Below are 23,760 nucleotides of genomic sequence, written 5' to 3' on the forward strand. Positions count from 1 at the left end.
AAAAAAACAAACACAAATTACATTATCAACTATGGTATAAATTTAGAGGCTTCGCGGACCCCCTGAAAATGCTTCGCGGACCCCTGGTTGAGAACCACTTAACTAGAACTAGAACTACAACTACGGAATTTTCAAAATCAAATAAAAATAAACTTTAGTTAGTTTACCATCAACCAACTAACTGTTTAGTTTTAACAATGATCCGTTGTGCGTTTTGAAGAGTATTCTACATAGCTGCTGAATTCTGCGTTCAAATAGCGTGTAAAAATGGATCGCCACGCCGACTCCATTTCCATGACAAAAAGTGAGTATTGAGTAAAGAATGCATTTTTTTTCTGTTGTGTTATATTTCACGCTAACTTTATATTTCGCGTTAACTTTATATTGTTTCCCGATTAATTTCAAATAATTCAACTATATAGATACTTTCTAAATATTGATAAATCGTATTTAAACGCTGTTTGAGAGAGCATATAGTTACGATAACATCTGCATTTTCGTTTTATTGATTCTTTCTGAAATCCAATGTGTGGCCTATGCCTGATCGATACGATTGTCTCGGTCGTGAGACGGACGCAATTGTTCACTAACACGCCTCCTTTGATCTAAGATATCTGGCGTTGTACCGGTGATAGACGGTTACAGTCTTTTTGTAATGATAATTTTTATCAATACGCGTACATCAAGCTATATATCATATACGCGAGCAGCGTATAACCTGTTCAAATGCTGGTTGAATACAGAAAAACGAATTTTGCGCGTGTCGGCAAGACCAGACATGCAAAGTCTTCCCTGAACACGCTTCACGTAATCGGAGATATTATGCGTTATAATGGTCTTATGATGTTGCAGTACTGTGCTGTGGATGGCTTCTATCGACACACATGTACCCAGCCATTTATAAGCTATTTTATGATGATAAAACCTGTTCAAAGTGTAGGTTCTATACGGCAAAACATTACGCGGCTAACGATGTCGGCAGGCATGATTGAATTTTCACAAATGCCCTTCCGACATGGCAACATATTTGCTTTTATGAGACTTTTAGGCACTTGCAAATTGTACAAGATAGCTGCAATTTGAAAAATTCATTACTATCAATCTATTGGACACTGGCGTAGCAAAAAATTGCCAACGTGACTAGTGAGGCCGTACAAATGAGCCCGCAGACTTTGCCGCAATTTTGCTGACTGGTGTATATAATAACGCGCCATAAACAGCGATATCATAAGTTCTGGATGTCATACACTATAGCTGTTCCCGCTAATGATATATACCGATCATGACGCCAATAAATCGCACGTGGTGATGTGTATTGCCTTTCATATTGATATGAAAGAACCATCACTTATACTGCGTAGAAACGACGCCCGCGTGTCACCTATGTGAGACAATATACCCTGTATTATGATTGTCTTTCGAATAGGCAGATTTGCTAGATGTCTAATGCCATGGATAACAATACTTTATTCGTTATCATTAGTTATCATTAGGGCAATTTTTTTTTGACATGTCAAAAAAGTCAAAATTAGGTCAAAATTGTAGCGTTAGGTCAAAATTTGTTAAAATTGTTTACAAAGTCCAACATTTTTTGACCTCTGCATTTCGTTTGTATCGTAGATTTTGCGCTGTCGGTGAACTTATCATTTGATATTTTACAGCTTGTAGCCTACTTTACAGGCCTACTGTTGTAAACGGACCATCGTCTGCTCATTGTGAATCATAAATGGTCAGCTGAAACAAATAGTGACATGGCTTTATGGTCAACGTACCGCAATATCCTAGCTGAAGCAAGTCTGCTTGGACATTGCATGGTTCTTATATCAAGAAGCGCAAGCTGAAAAATTGTGATATAGACAACATTGTCAGAATGAAGCAACACGGTTTGTCACCAGCAGTGTGCACACAGCTTGAGTGTTGTCAGCCAACAAATGCTGCTGTTGAACGTTCTTTCTCCGTTCTTCGCAAGCTACGTAGTAAGGACAGACACTTTCTACCCGAGAATGTAGGAAAGGATCTTTCGTTGTACTACAACAAATTTTAATTATTTCCACCAAAATACGTAATGTAACAACTGGAATTCTTCATAGGGCCAGATTTCGTTAAAATACTAGTTTTTCATGTAAAAATCTGTCAGTTTTTGAGTCAAAAACGTTTTTTCAGGCCAATCTACTTTGTAAGGACAGACAGTTCCAACCAGAAATGAAGATAAGTAGTACAATTTTAACATTATATGGGAAAACTCCTAATTTGCATTCGTGAGGTCAAAATTTGGTCAAATTTTAGTTTTTTTAGGTCAAAAAAGGTCAAAATTTAGATTTTTTTAGGTCAAAATCTTCCGTTTTTTAGGTCCAAAAAAAATTGCCCTAGTTATCATTGATCACAAAAACAATAGCTTAGTGACTGTGAAGTGGCTGCTGCGTTGTGTAATTGACACGCGGTGTGAGTCATCTTACGCAAACCGCAACACGCACGCTCGAATCGCATGTACGTCTGAGTTCATTACTTGATAACTGCATAAGGTAAACACGTCACTCAGGACTCTTTCGATAGATGATATAGCTGAGAATTCGGTCAAGCGATCACTATAACATAATAAGGATTAGAAATGGCGTCACGGCCAAATGAATACCAGTTTTCTCTTTTCTCAGATGAGAAAACGAGAACACTCGGAATAATTAAACTATGATATCCCACCGCAGTCGCCGTCAAATTAGCTCAGTTGGTTGAGCATTGAAACGTAGAATCTGGCGATACGTTAGTCGTTGGTTCAAGTCCCTGGGTTCGGAACTTTTGATCATTTTTGTGAATCCACTTAAATTTTTGCATATAGGCCCGACGTTCAGTAGCTCAATCTTTATGAAGCAACCTATCATGCTGCATTTTTGTTTTGAAATTTACTGAAGTTGTGTATCATCTCCAAACGCGTGTGTACTGTGCATGTAGTTACCAATTTGGCACTACATCGCTGCATTATTTTTCAGCCACTACAAACAATCGAGACGTCAAGATAGCTGGGAACTCACTCCAATGAATTTGCCGTCGAGCTGTTCAATGCGTGACCGATAAGTGCATGCGGACTGCGGAGGCTTCATATAATCAGACGCAAATGTGAATATCACTCCCTAGTCTGCCATAATGAGCAACGATGATGACGTTATACGCTCTGATCTTTTCAACATCAGTCAGTCAATATATGTAATGTTGCCTTGCCTTGACTTGAACTGACGGGGGTCGTAATTGATACCCGAATCTGACTGCTTCTTACCGTGTTTTATTATAGGGAAACTAAAATATCTGTACTCGTGGAAATTATTAGTTAGTGCAACGTATACACTATACAATGTAGAATTGTGGGCTGTAAGCCTATAGTGAGCGTTGTAACCGACGCATTGTGCGAATTCGATCCTCTGGTATTTAAAGCTGATACCATAATATGTTTGATAAGTGTTTGATTTGACGCTCTCCTGCCTCAGCATTGTGACGTTATGAAATGACAAAACAATTCAACTAATTTACTACTTGCACTTGGCTGCTTTCCAATCCTATGTTGCCACATTTCAGCCTGATCATAATTATTTGTTTGTGTTAGCTTTTGCAGAGTCATTTTATCCGTGTATGTGATGAGGAATAAACCAGCTCCATTTTTCTATCAACACTCCTATGCATGGTATGAGCGGATGACATGAGCTACGTAGTTGAATTCAATGTCAGGCGTTTTCGACTCAGATATGTGTTTCTGGTGACGATAATAGGGTGATTACAATAATTTATGGAATTGCAACAAACTTACGAAGGTATGGAAAGCTGTTTGGGGTCACATAGTCCGTTGGACCTTGCGTATAATTCGAAAATTACGAGATATATTGTTATTTATTATGCTAGTTGGTGCTGTTCTCCTCTCTCTAGCAAGGAAATTGTTGTGGATGTGGAGAGGGGATGATTAAACCCGCGGCCATATTAGGTCACATTTTATATTCATCTGCTTTGACTACTGCGTTCTGAGCAATATATTATTCTTGTATAGGTAAAAGCCATAAATCCAGGGACTGTTACATAGCATCTCGCCTCACATTGATACAATTAAGAATCCTATATCTATTCGGTGATCGCCACTTAGACCGAATGTAGCACTTTTGACCTATGCAATCTCCATTTAGATGCGACCACGTGGACCTGGTAAAATGTTTGTATAATTAATGATTGATTAGGTCAATAATATTGATAATTGCGTGTATATTGCTATAAATTTTGTATCCTCTCAGTCCGACTTCCTGTGCGGTATGTAATCAAACGATATTGAACTCGCCTATACGCAGGCTACTAAACTAAAAGAAGCGCACGATTCAAAATTGGTATTTTTTCACTGTTCAATAATAATTCGGGATGGGATGTCAGTTGCCCTGTTGGGTCCAGATTGCCACGACATGAATATTCGGTGCCAGCACTTTAGGCACCCGTACAAATACATTTTTATATCGAAGTTTACGGTCAACATAAAGGCAATCCCTTTCGACTAATGTGTTCTCGCTGACGATCTTTTTGGCACACTTCTATGAGACCCATGCTCGCCCAAACTTCATATATCTTCTTACATCTTGGCGTGGTAATGGCCAACGCTTAGATGCCTAATTTCATAAATGATGCGTATTTTTGTGGAGGAAGGGTGCCTAATAATCAAAACATTTATCTACATGAAATCGCGTATAGTGCGAGCAGAATTAAAATGATGCAAAAATTTTCAAATAAATAGCGTATATTAATTGTTCATTCACGAAATAATATTTGGCACCCTTAATAAATACCGCGCTTCGTAGTTTCATCATTCTCCTCTTTGTTCAATATGTCGCAATGCATCTTTTGTACCGCACTGTACATTGTCTGGCTTGAGCGGAAACAATAATTTGAGCTAAATTAGAAATAAAAGTCTGGTGTCCGCGGAGGCTCGAGACGGTCCAAAGGGGGCCCGCAAGGACATAAAAGGTTGAGAATAACTGACGTAAGGTATATTCCTTATGCTCGCAACTGACAGAGCATCTTCAAGCGGCCTTGACACAAGCAAATCAACGACCTATCAGCTCAATATATTAGGTGCGAGAAATACTACAGAATATTTATCATGCTATAACCAATACATATATTTGATGAAGCTGTATTAAGGTAAAGCAGTAATTCTTTTTCACAATGTGTATCACGAGTGTTAAACAACATGTAACAATGATGTAGTGCCTTTTCGCCATTGCTAAGAGCTAATAAGGGCCCAAATATTAGGAGTCGACATTAAAATCGTACTACCCGCGGTGTCTACCAAAATCGCAACTAGAACTTATGTTGAGTCATCACAATGGTGGTCAGCATTTTTTGTGTCGTCATTTTTTAACACAGTGTATAAATGCTTAAAATCCCTATATATACCGGAGTGGTTGGAACTGAGTGAATCCTAAGCAAAAACTATCATGTATGCCAGTGTTTCCCAACCTTTATCCACCCACGTACCATTTTGAGGTTTTATGCAGTGCTCGCGTACCACCTATATAAGTTAGGCGCGTTTCCACCATTTATGACGTCATACTCACGTATTTGGCCTATTCGAGGTGTATTAACAAATTCTGCTAAACTAGGCCAGGGATGTCAAACATACGGCCCGCCAGACGATTTTATCCAGCCCGCATAGCAATTCTGAGTACATTGAAAAAAGATTATATTATCCATCATATCCACATTAATAAACCAAATTACAACGTCCGCGTTGACAATTAAATATCTTGTATTCATCGTAACGCATACGCAGGGCTAACGCCAGATTATGACTAACGCAGAGGTGGCCAACCTTTTTGCCATTCACGGCCGCATTCCAGGGCATAGTCGTAATGAACAAACTGGACGCCAAATACCCAGGTTAAAGTGTCTATGTCCATTTCTGGTAAAATCCGGACTAATCTATTTAATGATGGGCTTACTATGCGCAGCAAAATCGCGAGTGGTCACTGGTAATGTTAGAGAAGGAAGTGCTCATAGTCGCGCGAAGTTCGAAAAAAGTTTAGATTAATCAATGAATTTCGTCATTGATATTAGTAGTTTTACATATTACCATCAAACATTTATCCTTTTTCATCCCGTGTGGTCAGATTCATTGGTATAGAGTTGGCGTAGGGGTGTTTTCGAAAATTTAAAGCAAGTTATAAATTATGATGCATCTTCAGTGGGCCAATTGGTATTAGTCACTTTGTAGCATGCTGTTATTTCTTGACCTCCCATCAGGATTGGTAGTATAGTGAGGAGCACACGACTCCGAGCTGATGGCTTCGAGGGTGCTACTATATCAAAATCGAAAATGTAGTGGAATTGAATCGCGCACAGCGCGAAGAAAATTTCAAGATTAATTAGAATCTTTCAAGAAATCCGGAGTTAATTCGTAAATTCGAATTGCATGTCGACGGCCGCAAAAATTCCCTCTTACGGTCACAGGTTTGCCACCTCTGGACTAAAGCAAAGGAAACATTGAATTATGACTACTTGTATCGCCGGTGATGCCATTGTTTTAGCGGTTCTCAACTGTATTCAACCGGACAAACATCGTATTTTCGCCAATTTCATTGCTCGCAAATAATGGTGTTGCGACTCGCTAGAATCAGCACCGTAACTGCCGCACCCCAAACCCCCCAATTGGGGGGGGCCCGAGCTCGAAGGGGGCCCAAAATTATTTCGTGAATTAGCATAAATCATAGAGTATTTTTTGAAAATGCATGCAATTTTTTCAGAAATTTTTCGCGCAGGGCGCGAATTCAAGTAGCCATGTGTCTGTATTATTGGGTATTGGGCCATTACCGCGCCACGACCCACCAAGACATACAAGCAAGTTTTAGGCCATATAACATGCGACTCCAGGAAGTGTGCCAGAACGATCGGCAGCGAGAAAACCTTGGCCGAAAGGGTCTATGCCCTTATGCCAGGGTTGGGCAAACTACGGCCCGCGGGCCGCATGCGGCCCTCGACACCTTTCTGTGCGGCCCGCGAGAGTTTAATAAAATCATCAAAAATATTGATAAAATGCGTACCAAAAATCGAATTAATGCAGGGACTTGATTAACCTTTTTCTTAGTATATTTCACCATAATAATCTAAGGCAGTGGTTGTCAAACGGAGGGGAACACCCTCCTTGGGGGTCGTGAAAGCATCTGACGGGGGCGCGAAGCTGAGCTCAACTGAATTTTTTTTCGCGCTCCGCGCGATTTACATACAATTCTAGGGTACGTACTTCCTATATAACTTTTATGTTCAATTTCTGGCGCGACAGCCCGATCTCAAGGCCCACGCAGTTTAAAAGGTTTCAACTGGTAAACATCACAGAAATCCTAAACGACATTGACATAATTCGGATGATGAGTGTGATTTCAGATTGGCCAGTTCAGTTTTAAATATTTCAGTGGTGTGCTTATAATAACGATTCGCGCGTGTCTTAGATAGATTCGTTCTCTGTATGCGTACAATTAGGGTATTTATATTTTGTCTACACATGGTAGAAGCGTGTTTGAAGCTAACATGGGTATGATGCTGTCAGCATTGTGTGCCCTGGAACTGTACCAAAAGTGGAATTGCTAAATCTATGAACAGATCACTGCTCACAGATTCAAATTTCAATCCTGTTCTAGGAATCGGGACAACCGACAAATTGGTTATTAAGGTCGACCAGCCTATGCAATCTCGCCACTGTTTCTCACGCTTGTCCGATATCATCAAAGTAATGTTTGGTTTGCATTGAATAAGCATAGGCTATATATTATCTCCATGTCATCATTATATGATATAATCAAATACCAATACTGCGTTTTGGTGTATAGTCCCAATTTTATATAGTGCGGCCCGCGAATGGATTCAGATGTCGAATGCGGCCCGCGAGCTTAAAAGTTTGCCCACCCCTGCCTTATGCTGACCAAAGACTTCGTTATATATACAAAATAAATATAGGTTTAATTGTCCATAGGCGCCTAAGTGACTGGCGCCGAATGTTCCTGTCTTTGCAATCTGAACCTCACAAGACAAATACCATCCCGCAGGGAAAAATTTTATGCCGGTGAAGAAATACCAATTTGAAATCGTGTGCGTCTCTTAGTTTAGAAGCCTACGTTTGGGCGATTCTATATTTTTTGATATAGCAGACTGGAAGTCACGAAATAACATCATGTAACGAAGTCATATCAACGGGTCCGCCCGCCCGAAGATGTTTGATTATTAGTTATGGGCCCTCCCGTTTTCAAGACACTTCACTCAGCTCTGCCGGTAAATCTAATTACGTGAGTAGAGAGGGCAATAAATTGATAGCATAATATATATGCAATCGCCGATCTGATTGACCGATTTTATCATAAATTATCGAAAATTTTCGCGCTTCGCGCTGACTCACAATACAGTACAGATGATTTCGTGACAAACGCGAACAACGTGATGGAGGGGTCGTTTCATCACCCTATGGGAGCCCAAGACCCACGTTTTTGGGGGCCTGACGAGGTGCTGTTTCGTCGCTACCAACGGGTATACGCCCGAAGATGTTTAATTATTATTGAGTGGTCCTACCTTTTTAAACACACCTCACTCAGCTCTACCGGAAAATCTGATTACGTGAGCAGAGAGGAGATAAAAATTGATCACAATATATATGCAATTCCCGATCATACTGACCGATTTAGTCATGAATTCTAGAAATTTCCCGCGCTTCGCGCGCTTAGGCGACAAAAGCCTATTCACTAAACAAACTCCCAACGCATAACATAAATAGCGGTAAACAGGGTATCGCTGGAGGGGGGTCTGGGGGGCGAAGCCCCCCAGACGTTCGGTCTATAAACCTATGGGGGGCCCACGACCAAAGTTTTGGGGGGGCCTGGCGAAGTGCTGTTACGGCCCTGGCTAGAATGAAACCCCAACGGTCCGTGTATTATCTATATATGCTTGATAATAAAGTATTCCATCGAGAAGCAATGGCACGAGGCAACATTTTGGCTCCTGTTGACTAGTCCGGCCCGCGAGCGATTTAATGACTTCGATCCGGCACGCGATGCAATTTTAGTTTGTCACCCCTGAACTAGGCATTATCAGCCAGAGTTGATGGGATGTATGGAGTTGTTTTTTTCACCACCAGTCACAAGAAGAACAACATAATGAAATGAAAACACACAATAAAACTTAATTTATTTATTGCGATGGCTGCATATGTTTATTTTCCCCTAGCTTTTCGATGCGCGGCATACGTTTGCTTACAGCGCATCGAAAGTCATGTATGAGCGCAACAAGTCGGTTTCGTTTCTTCTGCTCGTCTTCCCGCGTATCAGGAAATATTACCAGATGGGGAATAGCGTGAGACGATGGCTTCAAAAAACTCAAAATCAACTTCACCTGAACTAATTACTCCCTTCGGTCGAAGAAAACAGAATCTACTCGCGTACCACCTGGAAGACCTTCGCGTACCACTAGTGGTACGCGTACCACAGGTTGGGAACCACTGATGTATGCAAAGCGGTGTCATTTTATACACGCGAAAAGTGGAAGAAAATCCCCCCTATTGATTGTCGACCTAATGCCACTTTTCAAAATACGGGCTTTATACAGGGGTCAAAATGTCGCCATTGTAACTCTAAATTCCTGCTACTTCATGGCTTGATTTCTATTGTAAGGGGCAAATGAGGGACTAATGAGCGTGGTTCCAAACGGATTTGCTTAACAGACGATAACAACTGAGGGAAAAATGTCGCCAAGAATTAGGGGGACACAAAATTGTCTCCCTATTTTTTTCGTCCCCCAACTGCTACAAAAATAAGTACGATTGTCTCCCAAAGTAGCCTAATAGGTAAATATATATATGGCTGCAATAAACTTTGGCTTTAAATATTTACTTGGAAAATGTTTTCATTTCCCAGCCATGCTTCAGCGAACTAACAGGATTTATCTTGTACATGGTCAGATATACTCTACTCCGAAACATGTTATTCATCGGTTTGTAGTTCACTTCACATCCGATTGAAATGGAGTGGAAATTGCGACCGAGAGAGAACTATAGGTGGCTATATGGAAATCTTCATTATCAAGGCGATGATGTTGACATTAAACCCCTGATAGTCCTGCTTACTATAATACTATCATAGTGCCAACTTCCAAAGCTTCTGAAAGTACAATGGCGAGTCTTACATGTTTGATCTTATTTACCGCTACAACATCGTAACACTTATACCTCACAAAGCATATGTCGCATACTTACAGCCACTCACCAACATACACTTAATTGGTTTATTATTAATATGCACATAATTACCTCGTATATGAAATGCAAATCACTTTACATCGAATCGTCTCTTGTATATCTCATATAACCTATGTACATTGTGTGTGTCCTGGGTGGATGAAAATACGTAATCCGACGATTGTTATTCTTCAATGCAGTGTCTAACAGATTACAAGTCATTATCATCTCGGATTCGTATGCACCATTCAAATACTTCTGTTATTCATCAGTATTCCCTTCTCCGTTAGTACTCGCAGTGTCACTAAAAATAAATCACCAATAAGTCGTAATATTAAACCAAGTTTTACAAGGGAACGAAATTTCAGAATGTGCAAAATAGGCCAACCGACATATCACAAAATAAGAAGTACGTTGTGTATTTTACGATGATGGCATTTTACAGCAGAAATTCATACCAGACATATGCCCGGCAAACGGTTCCTAATTGGTGAGCATCAGAGCCGATCATATCATGCAATGAGATCAATATTATAGAGGTATCGTTCGATAATAACAAGATAGTACCAACTATCAACTGTCCACTCCACTTACATTCAAAGTATGCATGATATATTTGAAACCCAAACATCAGTCGTGGAGCGTGCATGGTCAGGGTTTAGCAAATGTAATCAAGCGATTACTTAATCTAGTATAAGCACAAAGCCTCATTAATTAGTTTATACTAACCGTTTGGTATACCCCAATAACAGGTTTTTTTTACTGAATACGAAAGGTTTCCATACCGCTCATCGCACTATTGATCGCAGCCAATGATAAGGATTTAAGGTGAGCGGTCCATAGAAATATTTTCAGCCATGGACGGCGGATAGCAAGAAGGATTCGACAAATAAATGTATGCGAAGGAATATAGTTGGAGATAAATTATAACATGGATATATCATGCCGAAAATTTACCTGAGTAATACTCAGATCCAAGTGTGTACAGGTAAGCGCTACTGTCTCTGTCTCAAGTGGAACGGGTGAGATTAACTATCCACATTAGATTAAAATAATTCCTACCTTCATAATATTTTTGTAAGCCTAGCTCTTTACTTCTGGACTGTAATTCGTCGTACACAAATGGCAGCAGTTTGCTGAAGCGTGACGTGAAAAATCTGCAAAGACGGTCCGGCGTTTTTCCGACGAAGTTTTGAAATTCAGCTGGCTTCTCATGAATGTGATGCATCTTGGAAAATGTTGAATTTGAAAGACATCAATGCGAAATCGATATTAGCTAAAGTAGGTGTGTGTAACGAGGTACATGCACTTTCGAACAACTGTCACTTCTACTAGCCTACAACAGCGTCTGACGCCATAACTGTGTATCGTGTGTTCGAGCAAAATCGTCATAACAACCGATCGGTGCACGGAAGTAGTAAAGAATTTTTTTATTTGTGGCGCCTTAGACATTCAACGTTAATCGCGAAGCTTCATCCTGCGATTTTGTGACTTTTACATTTGTTATCTCGCTCCAATTTGTCCTTACATAGCAATTACGTCGAGTCCCGTTCAGACTGGCCATTTCCCATTCCATCTTTCAGTACTATTTACTTGTCTTAAATAGCCCTTCCTCTACTGGTAATTAAGTTGAAGTTTGCGTTATAACTTCAATTTGACATTTAGTATCATCAACCACTACTTTGGATGCCTAATATATCAGATAAACATAATTCATAGCTTTGAAAGAAAGGTACGTCAAAGCAAGAATTCAGGCTGTCTATTTGCACGTCTGGAACCCAGAAATCTCGTGACCTCGAACATATATATAACTGTGCATACGGCCACAATGACCACGCAAAAAGGCGATTGCCAGTGAATCGCCAGGTCACTGAGGGAGCGCGCGTGGAATTTACATCGTAAATATTGGCACGCAATTAAAACGTCAAGCAATATGAACATTTGAACAAAGAACCGACGAGCCGGCGAAAGAGCATGACGCACATCAGTAAACCATGTGCCTCGTGTTCAGAGGCGATGAGAAAGACATGTCACAGAACGTTGCATCTGCTATATTGTATTAGTCGTGGCCGCGTATAGTTCACCTTGGTCTTATAGCCAACTTGGCAAATTACTTGGTGTTGTCGACAGTTTCTGAGTTCTCACCATCCGTGGTATCTAATGGCCTTTTTGAGTGATTGTGAGACGACGAAAGAGACTCACCAAGTTCCTGATAACACGAAGTAGATCGCAAACGCCATCTCCTTTCGTTTTCATTTTCTTATCTTTGAGAACTTTTTCAACAATTTCGGATTCTGAATACAGCTTCTTTTTCCAATCACATACAATTTCTTTTTTCTTAGCTTCAAGTATTTTACTAAGGGTGGAGTGATGTTCGTTCGAGATTTCTAAATCAGAAACTTTCTGAAACAAATAACTGTGAATAATAAATGAATGATTTGGAACAGGTCGTAGCAGAACGAACTTGAATAAAGGTCATCGTCCGTTCGCCGCCCCAAAACAGATGATGAGCCATAACCTGACGAATCCCCGGTCTTTTTTCGCGATCGTGAGCGATCATAGATCGGATGATATTTTTTGCTTCTTCCTTCACATCATTTATATCAATCTTGACGGTTCCTTTTTTAATTTCGTGATCCAGATCCGTTGGATCGCATTTAAATGGTTGCTTGGTTCCGTTGGTTAGCACGTAGTAAAATACAACACCAAGAGAGAAGATATCAGCACGCTGTGTAATGATATTGGTATTTGGTAATTGTTGGAAATGAATTCTTCATCTAATTGTATTACTGCACTATTCTACTGAATAGCGTACTCACATAGTCCAATGTTTTGTGTAGAAGCGCTTCAGGCGACATATATCCGGTGGTCCCCGCGACGTTCGTTTGTGTGACTTTTGTTTTATTCGGGTCTATTTTTCTGCTTATACCGAAATCGGATATCTTGGGAATCCACGACCGTCCATTTATACACGCCATCAAAATGTTGCAAGGCTTCAAGTCTCTGTGAACTATAAATAATGACATCTGTAAACTTTCATGGACTCTAAGCTCAATCAGGATCGTGTAGCCCTATATAAGGGGTAGGCATGAACGTTTCGTTGACGTCTATGTATGTGTCGCATGAGCTTGTGAGCCGCGGTTCCGTTATACGAGTTGATGTTTCTGTGTAATTGTATCTTATTTTAGTACATAATTATAACGGCATGCACGTGCGGTGTGCTGTTGCGAGGGTGGCAATCTCGAAGAGACGATATCCTAAACTCAGGAATGAAATGCACCCGCGTTCCTGTTAGACCATAGTTAGCAGAATGGGTGACACTACAGAACATATATGGATGTCGTCTAAGGAAGTTAACGATCTCAAGGGCCACTATCCAGATTTTGGATGAAGTCGGATTTATGTCACTATCATAAAATCGGACGAGGCTATGAAAATATGACTTTATTGCGCTTTATAAAACGACCGTAATTAGCCCCGCAAGTAATGCGTTTACGATCATTACGACGATTACGATCAGGTCACTGTGGAGTAGCATCCAATATATTTTGAATCGGTGGCTCGAGCTCTCCGTTGTGCGACGAATGCGGCGTCATCAAAAACGCCGTCCACTTCTTGATGTTATGCCTAAATACGATTTACATTGATCGTGTTTACTAAGTTATCGCAATGACTTACCTATTCCTTTCATCGTACGCAACCTACTTGAATTATCCAATTTTAGGCCGCCGTTGCTGGGTTCGTAATAAGTTGCCGTAATAGTTACCGATTGATTTGTACCACCTCTAGACCGTGGCGGCGTGGCGCACAAGGTCCTAAATGACTGTAAGCACCACTTCAATTTCCAATAGTAATAATAATTAACACAGCATAATTTCCGTAATTTCGATTCTTTATTTCCAATCATCACTACCTCTGCAACGCTTGCCAGTCTTCATATACTGCAATTTTGTGCCCTGCCCTCTCCATGTATTGCATAGAAAAAACAATTTGACTGTATTACCAAAATTTCAAAAATTTACTACAATGTCCCCATTTTTAATTGAGGGGTGGGTTGCTCCACGGATTATGTGTATATTTAACAATTTTACTGCGAATAAAGAAAATAATGATACTAAGTAATGCTTTTACAGTTATATCCTCACAGCAAAGTAGTATTTGAAATTAGAATTGTGACGTCATATGACTCCAGATATTTGCTTTCACTATCGAAGGTACTTTCACACATCACGGTTGACCTACGTTCCCGACCATATCAATAATAATCTTCTAGGCCAGTGGTTCCCAACCTTTTTCGACTCATATCCCCCTTTTGAAGCTCCAGACCGATCATCGCCCCCCAAATATTGGGAACTGGAAAAGGTCAAATTTTCGGCTCGACCTCAAAATTACACTTTTAAAGCTAAATTTTCGTTGGGGTGCCTATGGACAATTGAAAATAAATATATCGAAGTTTTCGGTCAGCACAAGGGCATTCCTTTTCGGCCAAGGTCTTCTCGCTGCTGATCGTTCTGGCACACTTCTCGGAGTCGTATGTTACATGGCCTATAACTTCATATGTCTTGGAGCGTTGTGGCGCAGTAATGGCCGTCGTCGAAGTCTTGATTTCCATAAATCATGCGTATTGTTGAAGGGGATCGGGTACCCCAAAATCAATATACATTACAATATTAAATCGCACACAGCGCGAAATTCTTTTGAAAAAGTTTGAAGAATTTCTAAAAAAATTACTCCATAATTTATGTTAATTCACAAAATAATTTTGGGCCCCTCCGAGTTCGCCCCCAAAATTGGGGGTTTTGGGTGCGGCAGTTACTGTCCTGGCTTCATGTAGCCGTTTTAACGCGCCATCGCCCCCCTATCCCCCCCTCCGTTGTTTTCGCCCTCTTCGTCCGTTTTCGCCCCCATATCGCCCACTTCCGTATTTTCGCCCCACCCCCCCGATACCGCCAAATCGCCCCCTGGGGGGCGATATCGCCCACGTTGGGAGCCACTGTTCTAGGCTTTCCTGACATCCCGAGTATTCAAACGAAGTGAGAAACCGTATTACGGCGTGAGTTACAGTATTATATATGCGCGCTATGTATGCAGACAGCATGAATCATAAACATATATACCAACCTACATCCTTTTCCAGGTGCAGATAAGCCAAACCTTCACAAATCAGCTGCAGAATCGTTAGAGGATATACCTGTGCCTCGTCTGGTGTATCCTTGATAAACTGATGCAAAAATATTGCTTCATTGGGCAAAGACAGGAAAAGGTATTACTAAGCTATTAAGTCTGCCAATATAAAGCTGTTCCTGATTCCTTGACGGAGGTCCAAATTAGAGGTCGACTGATATTGATTTTTACAGGCCGATGCCGATACCGATATATCGGAACACTCACAAGGCCGATACCGATATCATAGGCCGATATTAATATGGAAGGAGCAGAGAACAATTTCACCAAAAATATTATATATTAGGCAAAATGGCACTTGCTCATGCCACAGAAAGCTGAACAACAAACGAGAAAACTGAAATTGAAAAGAATTATTACTTAAATGAGCACATTCGATGAAATTTGGGATAACCCAAAATGCGAAGCATGATACAGAATTGCAGATCAGTCCAGAAAAGGGAGATTGTATTGCAGGAAGCATAGTTTCTCTGCATGCTTACCCAGTTAAACTCGTCCTGCATGAGTAAAACTGACATATATCGCCCTTTGTGTCGTCGATTTCTTGAGATTGAGAACACGGAGTATTGAATGTCCGAATTTTTTGAATTTTGCTCCAAATATAAAATATCGGCCGCGATATCGGCCTTCATAGGCCGATATCGATAATCGGCAAAGGACTAAATATCGTCCTCGATAATCGGTCATGTCGATAATCGGTCGACCTCTAGTCCAAATACCATTGCTTTACTGATTGCATCCAATTATTTGTCTTTAGTGGGGATATTTAATATCATGCCAATATACCGGCGAGAATAAAATTATGAAATAAATTACCTTCGTCAGGGTGTACTCGCACTTTTCAAGTACAATATAGAACACACCTTCACGTTCATCTTCATCCTACAATATCAATGACCTATTTGAAATTGCTTTCAATTCGTCACGGAGCAAATAATTACCATGCAGAGATAGCGGACAATGTTTTTATGATCGCATTCACGGAGGAGATCTAGCTCCCTTCTATCAAAACGCTCGTCGATATCTTGTTCAATTGCTTTCACGGCAACATCTTTGTGATCATATATTCCACTGTAATGAACGTGATTCGTACAAACGCACGATTAATTATAGATGGGACCGCGACCTACGATAAGTATCGTAGGCCCCGATCAGACACTTACAAGTACACTTTGGTTCCGTACATCCCTTTGTACGTCGGTTTCCACGGTATCTCGATAGCTTTATGCGAACCAACAAGATGCATCTCTGGCGAGATTTTCGGGAAATACATATTTATTAGTCCAATTTGACACAGCGCGCGTATGGTTAATCATTTCATACAATAGTGTAAGGCAGTGCTTTTCAACCTTTTTGTGCTCCATTCGCACTTTAAAAAAAAATTATTGCCACAAACTAACAGAAAATTGCCATACAAAAAGAAGTTGAAGAAGATACTTAACAACATTTTGTTCAGATGTGCCACAAATTAGCTATGTAGCTCGAGCTACAAAGTGTCTCAATAAGAAGGCAAATTTTTTCGCTCGTTCTGATTACAACTATTTCACTAAAATCCTCGACCAAACAAGTTGTTGCAGTTTGTACAAGAACATCTACTAGTGCTTGGATGTCCAGGTCTTACAATCTGTTCTGCACTCTTATCCAAAATGCAGTATTTTTCTCGAGAGTGAATAATGCTTGCTGGCAGAAATCGTTTCTGAGAGCTGTCCCAAAGGTCCTGGAGGCTCCAGTTTTTCGATAGGGTGAAAAGAGGCGATTTCAAATTATGGTGTATCAAATTCATCTGCGTGTCGCAGATGTAGGCTACTACTGTAACTACTGCCTATTCAGATTGCAAGAACGGAACTATTCCGTGCCCGCAACGGAGCATATCCATATCGAAAGGTTCGACCATCCAGTATCGGTCATTTTTTGGTCAAGTTTTCTTCGGCGCTCATGTTTTTTGGACCGGATTTTAGCAGCGGTTTGTTGGCCAAACTTCACGTCTTCATGTGCTCCGACGCAGAATTGGTTGGCCTCGAAATGAATGAGTCTAATCGGGCTGAGCTTTTTCGTTGCTCACCATTACACTAGTTAATCCCAACGTTCTTCGACCATGTTTTCCCGAAAAACTATCCTGAATTCCCGTGATGAAGCCATATTTTCTGCGTGTCTCGCTTATTGGCTACAGTACCAAACACGGTGACCTTGGATATGTAAAAACTATCGCAGGATTTTTTGCAATACATTCAAAGAATAATACATATATATATATATAACAGATAGCACTTGCACCATGTCGGCCCAAATTGATACCCTTTACGGTCCATACTTAAACCTTGAAGGGGTAAAAATTTCCGTTACAGTAACTTGCAAATATGAGTCTGTAATGATGGTGTTTACCAATATCCTTGTGCATCGCGCTAATCGAAAAGTTACTACGAAAATATGATATTTGTTTAGCGAAAGAAAGGATATAGTCAATTTGGCGTCATTTTCCCAGCGTGTCGGAGGCTCAGACGGGCTGATATAATGTATGTCCGCCACTGCACCAGCTTCCAAATCAGGATTCTACTCACGCAATAATTATAAAGCGAAAATAATAATTCACTACGGCTTGTGAGAGCAACAATTAGTGGTGTCTCGAAAGCTAAACGAGTTTTTACAATTGCGTCTCAACTACAACAGTTACACTGCTCTCAAATTTTTTATTGGGTTTATTTGAATTATTCCACGCCAGAAAAATTAGGAATCATTCACGATTTCTATTCGCACTCATCCGGGTTTTTCATTCGCACCACCTTCGTTATTTGCACTGCAATTTTTTTTTATTCGCAGAAGTGCGAACCGTCACACTGGTTGAAAAGCACTGGTGTAAGGAATACCCGAGCTTTAAGGTAATTCAAATAGTTAAATGCGATAATATTGAATGTAGGATCAGGAAAGAGATCCAAGCTACAATATTAAATAACCGCGATCACAATGAGACGGTGGCGAGATAGCACAGTGGTATAATCTACGACTGCAACACCAATGGGTGCGGGTTCGAGTCCGACCGAGGTCGACTTCCGAATTCCGATATCTAAGTGTTGGAGGTTTACCTAGGCTCCTCCTCGCCACATCATCCGCGTCAGCGATGTCTTACAAAAGCGTAGAGGTGGGCCGCGCTATAAGTCGGCAGTTACGGAAAATACAAAGAACATCGGCCTGGTGTAAATGACCATAGTAGTCGACAAACACCATGAATACCCAAAAAAAAAAAAAAACTGCAACACCAATGGGTTTGCGACTTCGAGTCTGACCGAGGTCGACTTCCGAATTTCTATACTTAAGTGTTGGAGGTTGGTCTAGGTTCCTCCTCGCCACCACATTCGCGTAAGCGATGTCTAACGAAAGGTCTAGAAGTGAACCGATCTATAAGTCGGCAGTTACGGAATAAAAATCATGATTATAGTCGTGGTGTAAATGACCATAGTAGTCGAAAAACACCATGAATACCAACAACAACAACAACAACAACAACAACCACAAGGATACATCTTGCGGAATCCAAACATCTACTTTTATGCCTGCCATAATAGCTGGCGACATTGTAAAACGGCCTAGGCCTACTATACTTTTTCATGTCATCTTTGTGGAAAATATTCCGCCGAATAGGAGGACGAGACATCAAGCATGACGACCATTTAATATTCTTATTAGTTCGAATCAACTTGCCTAAACTGCATAATATGACAGTAAATAAATATTGGGCATAATACGCGCTTACAGACTGTCATAGATGTATGTTGTAAATGCGATGCGTCGGAACATATTTTCTGTTTGATTCTATCAATGACAGGCAGTCACGCACAAATTCGTGGACTCAGTGAGATTACTACCAAGTGTCGGAATCAAGTCACAAGATTTTTTTGACAGAGTGCACAGCGATGGGCTATACTAACCATAGGTTATATGAGCTGAAACAGACCATATGGGCATTAAGCTACACCTGACAAAAATTAAAACGGTAGAACTCTGCTGCTCCAGAGATATGTACGCGCATGAGTAGCTATACTCGACACATATTTTGGTAATCTTAGATTAGGCAACATTATGAAATTACATAGTAAAGTTGTCACATAATTGTACCATATTCTAATTTTTAACTGATTCCCTGGTTGATTTATCATTTTGTGATAGGGTAAATCAATTTACTTTGCTCTTCTCTTCGAGTCCTTTCGTTCTCCAAGTCACATCGTGAACCTTCTGCATTGCTATCAGATTGAATGCCTGCAAGTGAGTAAAGGTTCGACCATCAACTTGCAAAATGATCATAATTACTTTCGAAAGACGGAATATATTCAATGCGCCATTTTGCAACACAGTAGCACGGTATCCGACAAAAAGATGGTAGACGTGGATATATCGCTACTCATTATCTCGGAATATAACAAACTCCCAAGATACACCAGATAGGACTTCATGCTTCGCATGAGAAATTCAGATAAGAATTGTCACGACAATAGACTATTTTTGCATTTATATGAATACGTCTGTATGTGCTGATGAGATTAATAGTCATCGGATTTTATAGTAGGCTAATAAAGCCTACATTCCGTTGGAATGGTGACAGCAAAATCCCGTCGTGTCGTGCACTCTTAGCGGAAAGAGCATGTATTTCCACCCTTGTACCACTCCTGATAAACGGGTGTGAATATACACCCATGTCACACGAAACCATAGGACCTATATCAGAGTTAGACCGCGGTATAAATCGAGGCAAACATTTTAATCTAATGTATACACGCACGTGTGGACGTAGGATTCATGACAGCAACATAATTCTGAGTCAGGTTCTGTCTTCGTGTAACACCCTTCCCAGCCCTTTGGGTGTGAACACACACTCTCTTCGTCAAGAGAGTGGACCCGTGTCCACAAGACATCAAAGTAATATACGTGAATGAAGTCTAAGTACGTAGGAGAAGGATACACGAAGGGTATACATTACGCAACCTTTTGAAGTAGGATTAAACATCAATAACACGTCGTATAAACAATCGCTCCACGTTGTAGTAGAAGGTAAAAATATGAAATTACATATTGAAATTTTCTCAACATTGCATCGTTTTCAAGTAATTCCCGGGTTGGTTAATCATTTGTAACAGTATGCATTAATTTACTTCGTTCTCTCCTTTGAGTATTCTCGTTCGACAAGTCACATGATGGTCGACTTGTTGTACTGCCGTCAGGTTGAATGCCTGCAAGTAAGTAAAGTTGCGACCATCATCTTGCAAAATGACCATATTTACCATCAAAAAAGATATCATCTCGTATTTTCTCCGCAGTTGGTCGTTTTTCCGGATCACGCTCCAACATACGTTCAAGCAGATCTATAAGTTTGCTCCTCTTTGAAGGGTGATCGGGAAAAGTTGGGATCATAGATAAATCCCGCCCCTTACTTTCCTTTATGTTTACAGCCCATCTGTCTCGGTCCGACCCGAATGGGTGATGTCCATGCGTAACGATGAAATAGGCAACGATTCCCATGGGATAGATGTCTGCTCGATATCCAAGCTCCTCTACATTTTGATATGTCTCTGGTGCCCTATATCCATTGGTCCCAGCATCTGCGTTTGTTACTGGAACCTTGGTTGCGTCGTCAGGGATTTCTTTGCTGATTCCAAAATCTGATACCCTGATGCTTCTATTATCTTTCGATATGAGGACATTGCTAGGCTTCAAATCTCTATGCGCAACGCCGCGTTGATGCATATGTTCGATCGCCATCGCCAGTTGAAGGAAGAAAGTTACGGCCACCTGGAGGTCAGGCTGACTCTGTTTAATATACTCATAAAGGTTTTGCGAACATAGCTCCATTGCCAAGTATATCTTAGGGATGGTTTCTTCTATGGTTCCTGAACAAAAAATTCCTATGATATATTGGTGCTTCTCCAGCTTTAATAGGAAATCAATCTCCTTATCGTGATCTTTTGTCTTCTTCACAAGTTTAATTGCGACATCCTGCTTATTTTTATTCGCATGTAGCTGATATCCCATGTAAACCTCTTTCCCTTCGCATATTGGGTTACGAGTGTCCATGTGTAAGTTGCTTCTGGGAATCTCTTTCCAACCTGAAATTTATTAACTGTACTCGACGATTTTTTTACGACCTAAACTTTCTTCATGATCAATCATACACTTCTAAACCGCCTGTTTGGTTCCCGCCCAGTTCGGGAACCACTATGTTTTAGACGCTTTGGTATGGTTATGCGTAGAATTGGTTAAAGTATTAATTGACGGAGCTTCATCATATCAGAATAATTGGAATCGCCATAAAACCGATTGATAAATCCGGAACGGGGCGAGTTTCCATAGATAGTCCCCGTTTGATGGTAATAATACCAATAGCTTTTGAACTCGCATTGTTCATCATAGTTTTCTGAATCGAGATATTCTCGGTAATCAGTTCGATACATCGAACTAATATGAAAATATGCGACGCCTCGTCTCCATCTAAATTTCCAAATGACTTGCTCGATTACTTATCAAAACTGCTATTTTCATTTTGACTACGATTCCACACATCTCGATTAATAGCGGATTACACATAATTTATCCTATTCATGAGGGCCCAAATGGAACTTCCTTGAGTGCTATACTGTATGCATCAAGTTGTACGAGAAGGCATTACGTTTCATATTACTGGTAGCCTATATTCCAACCACATCGTACTCATATCGTCATGTATGACTAATGACTGTCCTGTCCATGCTGACAGAGAGTTTGTATCAACTCACTATAGTTGAAGTGACTATGAACAGCAAGTGCACGTTTTCGGTAAGCCTTTCATTCATTTATTTCCAGCCAAATCATTTATTCGGGTTGATTGCTCTTACATAAATGCATAATTGTACATGATTAAACTTTTTACTCCTGCATAACGGAAATGCCGGTTGGTCAATGCCGTTTTCCGGATTGCGGATTCAAGACTGCTGAAACAAAAGCTGCCATCGCCACCACTGAGTTGAATATTCAATCTTTGATGCAGCTTACTTATGCAGCTTAATCATTTATTCCAGTTGATTACAATTAAATTAATGGATAATTGTACACTAATGACAAGCGTCAAGGTACTTACCGTCTTCTGATCGCACATTCTCTTGTTCTTCAGCTGAAAATAAAGCATATTCACATGTACATATATTCAATGAGTCTCTAATTTGATGTATTTCAAGATCAATACAGTGCACGTTTCAAAGCTCACCTCCGAACGTATCATAGATGATAAATTGGTCTCCTCCAACAACGTTCACGGTGCTATTTGTAAATCTGTGAGTGATTTGTTCTCCTTCGGCCAATGTTGAAAGTCCTGTTGGTAATAAGAAACCAGTATTTGATGATTACCATCGTGTATTTCTAATAATCATGAATACCATAAGTGACGGTCCGTAAAATTCGTGATTGCGAAGTTATATTGCCTTAGTACAGGGGTCTCAAACTCAAATGTGCTCTCGGGTTAATTTCCAATTTCTGATGACGCTGCCAACCGCAGCATCGATAATGATAGGAGTATTCAATGTCTTTCCAAGTAGGTCTTATTTGAGGGGATAAAATTTTCCGATGGAAAGTGAGCCGACCCAGCAGACTGACATTCCACGAGCATCGCTAACATGTGATTTACCGCTATGGAAATTTACGCCGGGCACTACAAAATCACATTTATAATTGTTATACTTGGTGGAGCAGTGGTTCTCAGCCTTTTTTTGTTCGTGAACCCCTTTTGGACCGTCACGGACCCGAGCATTTCCTTCGCGATTTCGTTCAAAATTAGCTCAACTATCGTGCAAACCTCATTTTTCATGTGCAAATATTAACTGTTGGCTTGTAATGAACAAACAAAAAATGAGTTTACTTGAAAATGACACCATACAATAATAAAAATCGGGTAGACTTAAATTTTTTCGAAAGCAATTTTGCATCGATATATATTGTCTTCAAAATCCACGTCTTGGATTTGATATGAACGAATGTCGAAAATCCATTTTGAGAAAGATAGGTGGTGGCAAAATTCATATTAACGCGTAACTCTTTCGACGAAATGTTTTAGTGTGATCGCAACATTTATAGCATCAGAATTGAGAGACAACGTTTTTAATGAACATACCACGACCACCCTAGCCATTTCTATCAAGCATCTCGTTCTGAAGTTATTCTGGACTAGTGGCTATGTAGCGTGCGCAATTATTACTGCACCGTAGAGGTTGCCATCTCGGAGAATGCCACACTTAAGGATCCATTTTGAGCTGTCAATGGACATTTGCCATTCACTTGTGTTGCAAGTCGGAATTTTAAATACCTTCAATAACCCCTGATATCAGTATCAT

General features: G+C 40.3%; 2 protein-coding genes across 2 annotated transcripts; both read right to left on the reverse strand.

Annotated features, from left to right (window-relative positions):
* Window positions 1–11,240: 11,240 nt before the first annotated feature.
* LOC145435433 (serine/threonine-protein kinase/endoribonuclease IRE1-like) lies at window positions 11,241–16,688 on the reverse strand. Its single transcript, XM_080312711.1, has 8 exons — window positions 16,579–16,688; window positions 16,357–16,486; window positions 16,232–16,297; window positions 15,353–15,452; window positions 13,051–13,241; window positions 12,696–12,959; window positions 12,434–12,634; window positions 11,241–11,459 (listed from the first exon to the last, which is right to left on the reverse strand). The coding sequence occupies exons 1-8, from the start codon at window positions 16,686–16,688 to the stop codon at window positions 11,241–11,243; spliced, it is 1,281 nt and encodes a 426-aa protein (XP_080168837.1).
* A 3,971-nt stretch (window positions 16,689–20,659) lies between these two features.
* LOC145435434 (serine/threonine-protein kinase/endoribonuclease IRE1-like) lies at window positions 20,660–21,475 on the reverse strand. Its single transcript, XM_080312712.1, has one exon. It carries the CDS (start codon window positions 21,473–21,475, stop codon window positions 20,660–20,662), a length of 816 nt encoding a protein of 271 aa, XP_080168838.1.
* Window positions 21,476–23,760: the final 2,285 nt, after the last annotated feature.

The sequence above is a fragment of the Botryllus schlosseri genome, chromosome 3 (genome assembly GCF_051294905.1).
Source record: "Botryllus schlosseri isolate E-star chromosome 3, Bs_hap1, whole genome shotgun sequence".
Lineage (NCBI taxonomy): Eukaryota > Metazoa > Chordata > Ascidiacea > Stolidobranchia > Styelidae > Botryllus > Botryllus schlosseri.